Raw genomic sequence first — 8539 nt, 5'->3', positions numbered from 1 at the left:
ATCAATGAACAAAACCCCCTAAAATAGCAAATACAGCTCCTATCACATCACTGCACCTGCGTGGCGGTAGGGTGAGTACACACCACGCCCTCCGGTTCCTCACACTGTGACCTCTGCATGACAGAGAACACACACGACAGTGAGACACACACGAGACAAAAATTATTGTGCATTTTACACTAAAATATAATTTTTTTATCATGAATTTAAATTCATCTTTAGAATATTTTATTCTTATTTTTTATTTTATTAATTAATAATTCCAATAAAATATTTTTCTTATTTATTTTATTTTTCAGAACTATAATTTCTATTTCATCAAATTCATGATTAGGATGCTGAATTGGCTTAGAAATTAATTTACTTAGATTTATCCCCTTAATCTCTTCCCCCAATAATCTATTAAATTCAGAAGCTTCCTTAAAATATTTTTTAACTCAATCTATTGCAACAATTAATTTTTTATTTTCTATCCTATTGAATTTATTTCTTATAAAAATATTTATTAATGATTTATTATCAATTATTATAAATTCTGCAATATTAATAAAAATAGGTTCTGTTCCTTTTCATTTTTGATTTCCTAATATTATAGAAGGATTATCATGATTTAATAGATTTATTTTAATAACATGACAAAAAATTTCACCAATAATTTTATTATCTTATAATATAAATTTTATTTTTTTAATTTTTGAATTAAGGATTAGACGGAGAAGAGGACAAGGGATGAGGAAGAGAGGTAAATTTCAGGAAACTATTGAGCAAGTAGGGTAGGGGCCTGCCCGGAGGAATGAGGTCCGCTAAATCAGATAGCTTGGACCATAGAGGGTGGGATGACAGCTGTAACATTTTACCAACAAACCGATCAGACAGGAATTGGCGACGGACGTCGCGGAGTCAAGGGTGTGTGGGCATCCTCGACGGCCTGCTCGGAGTAGCGCGCGGGAGCAACCTGTGCGTGCCTACTCGGGCCAGGTTGGTAGGCGGTCAGCTTCCCCAAGCTGACCGCCCTCTAGCACATTAGGGCGGAAGGCGGCGATCGTGTGCCGCCCTCCGGCGACCCGGTCTCTTACGGCGGATGGTGACTTCGGCAAAAGCCTCCCTCGCCCGTTCCGCCGACTCCTTCTCGAGCACCACTGCCTCGCAGAAGGATGAGACCGCATCCCACGACGTCTCGCTGCCGGCCATAGCCTTGACCACGGCCGGCAGGGAAAGGTCGTCCCCTATGACGTCGCGCAAAGCGCGACGTTGAGACGCCCAGGCTGAGCACACCTCCAACGTGTGCTGGGCCGTCTCATCGAGGCAGTCGTCGCAGTGGTGGCAGCGAGCGTCGGGCTCCCTCCCGGCGATCCGACACAAGTAACCCCCGAAGCAGCCATGCCCCGTGAGCACCTGTGTCATGCGGAAGGTTAGGACGCCGTGACGCCGCGCTAACCACTGGCGGAACACTGGACGAACAGCCTCGATCTTCCTCAGGCCGGCAGATGGATTTGCCAGCCGAGTTTCCCACATTTCAACCGCGGCTACCCGCGCCTCCTCAGTGCGTGCTTGGCTTGCCGGTTCCCCGGACGCTAGGCCTCGACGCCGGCAATAGACCGACGCCAGAGAAAGAGCATCCAGGTCCCACGGCATGACTCCAGCCAGCACGCACGCCACTTCACCGGAGATGGTCCGGTACCCCCGTATCGCCCGGATGGCCATCACCCTCTGCGCACGTCGCAGCAGAGTGATGTTGTGCCGGTCGGATCGGACCACTACGGTGTACAGCCGACGGCTAGAGGCGCTCGGCCCATCCACATTGGGCAAAAGGCGCGCCAGTGCCGCCGCTGTCTTCAACAGTTTCGGGGCCAAAGATGTAAAGCGGCCCCCAAAACTCCACCGACCATCCAGAACAAGTCCGAGGTACTTCATGCTCCGGGCAACGTCAATTTTGACGCCACCGACGACGATGTGGGCATCTGCCGGTGGGCCCTTTCGAGGAGCATGGAAGTAGATTGCCTCGGACTTGTTGAGGGAGACTTCCAAGCCCAGCCGCTTTATGCGGCCGACTACCTCCGCAACTCCAGCAGTCGCGAGGACCGCCGCATCTCGATAGGTCCACTGCTGCGCCAAGACCAGCGTGTCATCGGCGTAACAGAGGACCTTTATCCCCCTCAGGGTGCCGCCCCGCAGCACCCAGTCGTATCCGATGTTCCAGAGGATCGGACCTAGCACCGATCCTTGTGGAACACCGGCCGACACAACGAACTCCTTCCAACCTCCTCCAGGAGCTGGAAAGGTCACAGACCTACCGGACAGGTAAGCCCCGATGACGCGGCGCAGGTATGGAGGCACACGATAATATAACAGTGCCTCCTTTATGCAGGGCCATGGCAGGGAGTTGAAGGCGTTGGCGATGTCTAAAGACACCGCCAAGACTCCATTGCCTCGGGCCACCGCATCCTGCGCATAGGACTTTACCTCCAGTATGGCATCCGCCGTCGATCGCCCCCTACGGAAGCCATACTGGTGGTCCGAGAGGTCCGGACCTGTCCCCTCCAAATGGTGTTGTAGCCTCCTGGCTACAACACGCTCAAGGAGCTTGGCGATCTCGCTCAAGAGCACGATGGGCCTGTAGGCGGAGGCTGAATCCGCCGGGCGACCCTCCTTCTTGATGAGGACTAACCTGCCTGTCTTCCACCGCTGTGGAATTATGGCTTGAGCCAGACAGGCAGTGAATAGTCCTCGCACTCTGGGCCCTAAGGTGTTGAGGGCCAGAGTTAGCGCCCGGCCGGGAATGCCATCCAAGCCCGGGGCGGTGCTCTTGAGCCGAGATCGGCGTACAGCTTCTTCGAGCTCCTCCTCTTCCTCCTCACGCGCTGCAGGGCGGGCCATACTGGGTGGTGCAAAACTGGCCCGCTGCGGGAATAGCGACGACAGAACCCCTCAGAGTACGTCCGGTTGGAGTGCCTGCGTCAGTGGTGGTGCCCAAGCCCGTAACCTACCGAGCACCATTCGGTAAGGTGTGCCGTACGGGTCTAAGTCTATCCCCGCGATCAACCGGTCGTGCGACTCGCCTTTCACACGACCGATCTCCTCCTGCAGCTGCGTTCTCGCCTCGACATAGACGCGGTACAGTCGGTCTTCCTCCTCCTGCACCTTCTGTACCCGTCTGCGATAGTGGCTGTACTGGCGTCTCGCCGCAACGCAGGTGTTACGCAGTTGCGCGATCTCCCACGACCACCAGTACACTTGCCGCCGTTGAGGGCGGCGCCCGGAACGGGGCATTGACGCGTCACAGATACGCGTCAGCGCCCCCTGCGCCCAGGATGCGGCGTCTTCTGCAGACGCCAAGCTCTGGGGCCGCCAGGATTTCACTATCGCGGCCTCCTCCAACAACTCCCTGTCGAGACGACCCAGTTGCCACCGCGGTCCGTACTCTCGCGAGTTTGGACTGGGGGCTGGTGGCACCGCAGGATGTATGGAGATCTCGTACAAGATGTAGAGGTGATCCGAGAGAGTCTCCACATCATCCAGCACTCGCCAGCCCCGAACACGACATGCTAGGGCCGGGCTCGCGACCGAAACGTCCACGACGGATCCGCCCAGCCTTCGCACACACGTGTTCTTGGTCGCTCGGTTGAGCACAGACAAACCGGTGGCAACAACCCACTCCGGCAGCGTCACACCACGCACATCCGTCGTTGCGAAGCCCCACACGCTGGACTTCGCGTTGAGATCGCCGGCCACCAACATCTCCGCCGGACGAAATCGCTCTACCATTTCCCCCAATCGTATAAGGAACTCTTCAAACTCCGCGAGAGTTCGATTGGGGGAAAAGTAGACCCCTACGACAACTAGGTTGCCGACAAGTGCGGCGACGCATCCCACACCTCTCTCTACACGTGAGAAAGGCGGGGAGCCCGCGGCGACCTGGGTGATAATAGTCACCACCCCGGTGTTGTCGGCTACACAGTTGTCTCTGTCGGGAACGCTGTAGGGCTCCGAAACAACCGCCACCTGGATAGACCACTGCGCCAGGCTTTGGACCAATAAGTCCTGGGCCCTAGCACAGTGGTTAATGTTCGCATGTAACACACGGAGAGCCATTATTGGTCTTCCATGTGTTGCACCTCCTCAGGCCCAGCTGGGATATTAGACCTGGCCGATGTTGCCGGCACTCGTCTGCGCTTTCCACCGTTATTGGTGCTAGCCTTTCCACAGGCAGCATTCCCCAACATGTGATTAGCGGGCCTTTGCGCCGCCTCACACACCGGACAATGAGGCTCTGCCGAACACGATCTCTGCTGATGCCCGGTCTGGCCACACTGGAAACACTGTTTGCTGCGGTCCACCTGGCTACTGCACTTCGCAGCCATGTGGCCCACTTCGTGGCAACGGAAACAACGTTGCGCACGGGGAATCAACAGCCTCACTCCAGCAGAGACGAAGCCAACAAGTAGTCTCGCCCCGCTAATCTTCTGCGCTGCGCCGACAGGACATCGGACCCATACTGTTCCTAGACCGGCCCGGTCCTGTCGGATCTCTCCGACTTTTATATTACCCGCAGCACAGCCGGAAACTCGGCTTATTGCCGCCGTCACGTCCTCAGCAGTGGCGGAGTCATCGAGGCCAAACACCCTCAATTCCGCACATTTCACTGGCCTCGACACCTGGACCTCTTCGGGGCTGAGAACCCCACGCAACTTCTCAGCTAGCGCATCCGCCTTCTCAGCAGTGTTGGCGCCAGGCATTCTAGCGCCTAGCATTCTAGCGCCAGTAGACGCAACACGGAATCTCAGGTCCTCTATACCCAGGTCTTCCAACTTTATACTTTCCTTGACCCGGGTAAGGACATCGCAATACGACATCTTGTCGGCGACGGCTGGCTGCAACTTAATCGTCACAACTTGCGATCTAGGACGACGCAACTTTGGCTCCTTTTGCGCTTTAGCCTTTTGCGCTTTCGGCTTAGGAGCTGGCTTTCTCTTCTTGGCCCCCTTCCGGGCTACTACAGTCCAGCCCTCAGACATATCAGCCGGAGCGGGTGGCAGAGGTCGAGGCTCAGTAGATGCGGTCTTCACCGGGCCTTTCTTCTTCTTGGCCTTTTTAGACCTTTGCTCCTTTGGTGCCGGATTAGCCGGCGCCATCAAAGTGGATGCGACAGGGTCCACTTGCGCCTGCTTTGGGCTATCCACCTTGCGCTTGTCCGCCGCTAGCGGAGGTCGCAGATTTCTCTCCGGTGGTAGCCGATCTTTAAAGGCTTCCAGCCTGGTGGAGACCATAGTGCCCACTATGTCCTCCACAGCAATAGACTCCGTGGGAGTGGGTCGCAAGTCCGATGCTCTAGACCGCTCCAACTCCGCTCTCAAAAGGGCAAACTCCTTCCGCAACTCCACCAACTCCGACTGCAGTCGCGAGTTTGTTGCCTTGAGGATATCCACTTCCTCTGATGCCGTCCTCTTTGCCAGAGTATTAACGGCAGAAGAGATAACTCCGGCAGCGTCTTTAAGGGCCCTAGTAAATGTGCCCTTCAGATTCCCCGACTTGCAGGCGACTCTATTGATTATAGCCAAGCTATCAGATACTTGGCTACGCAAGTCGGAGACCATGTGCTCCTCACCGCAAAGTTCCAGGGGCACATCCGAGAGCCTAGAACTTGTTCTAGTTTGTATCGCCGCGGAGATTTCAGCAACTTCCTCCTCCGCCCTCAGCCGGCGCTCCTCGCGCTTGGCATCGTTTAGCGCCTTCTTTCCAGCAGCTAGCCCTATATTCTCATCAGGAATATTTGGTACGACCACGACTCCCTCTGGCCGAAGCAACCTTCGCTTTCGGCTTGTCTCTGTCTCCCCATCCGCATCCGAGGATTCAGAGTTACTCTTCCTGTGATGGCGCCTCTTTCTGTCCTTTCGGAACTGCGCTTTAGCCCCCTCGATAGCATTGGAGCTGTTCGACCCAACAGACATCACGCCATCGGCGTCTGACTCGGAAGCCGCCCAGAAACGGCCTCGCGACGAAAGTGACGACCTGGACCTACCTCTTATAATAGAGGCAACCTCCTCATGGTCCAGACGCTCTAACACGACTCGCGCATCCTTCAACCCCCCTCCTATTGGCACAAGTGCCGGACTTTTGCCCCTTTCGAGCAAAGTACTCCCTACGCCTTTCTCGGGCCTCCCTACGTCATCATTTTGGGTTTTTAAGTTAACATTTTCCATTTTGTTCCCACGAGTGTGGGGGAAAAACGGTCCATCCGAGCAGTGCCCCCTGTACTCGGATAAGCCTATTACGCCAGGGTGTCGGCCGGTACCCTGGCGGGACCAGCAGTAGCGACTGATCTCCCCATCAGCCATGAACCCCTCGCGCTGCTTCGCCGCTTGGGTTGGGGTAATTTTTTATAGAGGTTTTCTTCCTCGCAGCCCGGCCGGTAAAGGCAAGGCCCTCAGTTCCATTCCTGATTACGAGACATGACCGCAACCAAGAGTGGAGTTCCGATATTTTCGGCGCTGGCACATCACTGCACCTGCGTGGCGGTAGGGTGAGTACACACCACGCACGCCCTCCGGTTCCTCACACTGTGACCTCTGCATGACAGAGGACACGCGAAGAACCACGCCGGATTATTAGCCAGCGAGCAATCATTACCCAAGGACGAATCCTGTAGGCACCAATTACTCGCCGCCCAGGGTGCACCGGTCCGCAACACTGTTCGTCCCCCCCGAACGACAAGCATTCGAGAAAGGGCCAACAGCGGGTGAACACACGAGGAGGTCATCCGACCAAGCACCCCAACCTAACCTGACATTTTTTTTTTTTTTAAACGGTTTTATTTAGCTCACCCCGTTTGTTTATTTGTTTGTTTGGGTCAAATTTAGTAATTGAAATTTAACCCTCTTCCCGTTAACCGATTGATCTGAAATTTGGTATACGCCTTTGATTCTGGTGACAATACAATTATCCATATTCAATATTATTGTGAATCCAAGATGGCCGCCGCTACAAGATGGCGGACAACTTCGTTTTTTTCAATCCCATCAATATGGGTATCAAATGAAAGGGCTTGTCAATTAGAATTCAGTGGACTATACAAAATTAAAATCCAAGATGGCCGCCGCTACAAGATGGCGGACAAGTTAGTTTTTTTCGATCCCATCAATATGGGTATCAAATGAAAGGGCTTGTCAAGTAGAATTCAGGGCACTATACAAAATCAAAATCAAAGATGGCCACTGCTACAATATGGCGGATAATGTAGTTTTCAATCCCATCAATATGGGTATCAAAATAAAGGGCTTGGTAAGTATAATACAGTATACTATACACAATTACAATATGAATCTCCCACCTAAGTCAAGATCTGGTATCCTGTCGAGGACTGTGTGGCTATAGGGTGCCTAAAAATGAGACGTCGCTAGGGGTACACCACCCAAGGTAAAAGGTAAAAGCGCGCCGAGAACTGTATGGCACTAGGTGGATAAAAATGATATGTCGTTAGCGTTTTCCCCTCAAGATTCAGACACATCTTTTTGTACATAGCCTTGCTCCTCTATTGGACCTCTGGGGGGTCGATCGTAACATTCTCCATTAACCTTGCAATAATGAGGCACTCAACGAATTGAATAGTAGGAGAAATAAAAACTAAAAACTTAAAAATAAAAAAGTAAAAAAAAAATTTTAAGTTAAACGGTTTTATATTGCAGATAAATGTACTAAAAAATAAAAAATAATTTCATGGAAATTATGATTACTAAAATAAAATCGTGGGGCACGTCCAATATCTACAATCGAAAGACATGGCATGAGACTTCACCCACCTAGTGGTAAGTAGAAAGTGTCCCCACGATTTTATTTTAGTAATCATAATTTCCATGAAATTATTTTTTATTTTTTAGTACATTTATCTGCAATATAAAACCGTTTAACTTAAATTTTTTTTTTTACTTTTTTATTTAACATGAGGAAATCCTTTTACGGATACCGGCCCGAGTGGGGACTCGAGCGGGTTATGTGGGACTCATGGACCGGCTGAAGGCCAATCCCAATACCCACTAAAACCTCACGGTGCTCCTCCTCGGCCTCTTACCGCCGGCACCTTCCCGCGCATTCCCGCGGGTTGTATACCACCTTGAAGGCCCCTCGGAGCCCGAACGATCGACACCAGTTTCAACTGAATCCGAGCGGGGAAAACTGAAAAAATCGGTTTTCGCCACTTACCGCCCGCACCTTCCCGCGCATTCCCGCGGGTTGTATACCACCTTGAAGGCCCCTCGGAGCCCGAACGATTGACACCAGTTTCAACTGAATCCGAGCGGGGAAAACTGAAAAAATCGCTTTTCGCCACTAACCGCCGGCACCTTCCCGCGCATTCCCGCGGGTTGTATACCACCTTGAAGGCCCCTCGAAGCCCGAACGATCGACACCAGTTTCAACTGAATCCGAGCGGGGAAAACTGAAAAAATCGGTTTTTGTCACTTACCGCCCGCACCTTCCCGCGCATTCCCGCGGGTTGGAAAAAATCGTTTTTCGCCACTTAGCGCCCGTACCTTTCCGCGCATTC

General features: G+C 52.7%; 1 protein-coding gene across 1 annotated transcript; it reads right to left on the bottom strand.

Moving 5' to 3' along the window:
- Positions 1 to 4091: 4091 nt before the first annotated feature.
- LOC146526647 (uncharacterized) lies at positions 4092 to 6200 on the bottom strand. Its single transcript, XM_085206901.1, has one exon. The coding sequence runs from the start codon at positions 6198 to 6200 to the stop codon at positions 4092 to 4094; it is 2109 nt and encodes a 702-aa protein (XP_085063027.1).
- Between the last annotated feature and the right edge of the window lie 2339 nt (positions 6201 to 8539).

This window comes from Heliconius melpomene, unplaced genomic scaffold (genome assembly GCF_056956725.1).
Source record: "Heliconius melpomene rosina isolate 202511_hmr_F unplaced genomic scaffold, ASM5695672v1 Hmr00205, whole genome shotgun sequence".
Taxonomy (NCBI): Eukaryota; Metazoa; Arthropoda; class Insecta; order Lepidoptera; family Nymphalidae; genus Heliconius; species Heliconius melpomene.
Note: the sequence above shows the minus strand (reverse complement) of the source record. Positions and strands in the feature narration are given on the sequence as shown.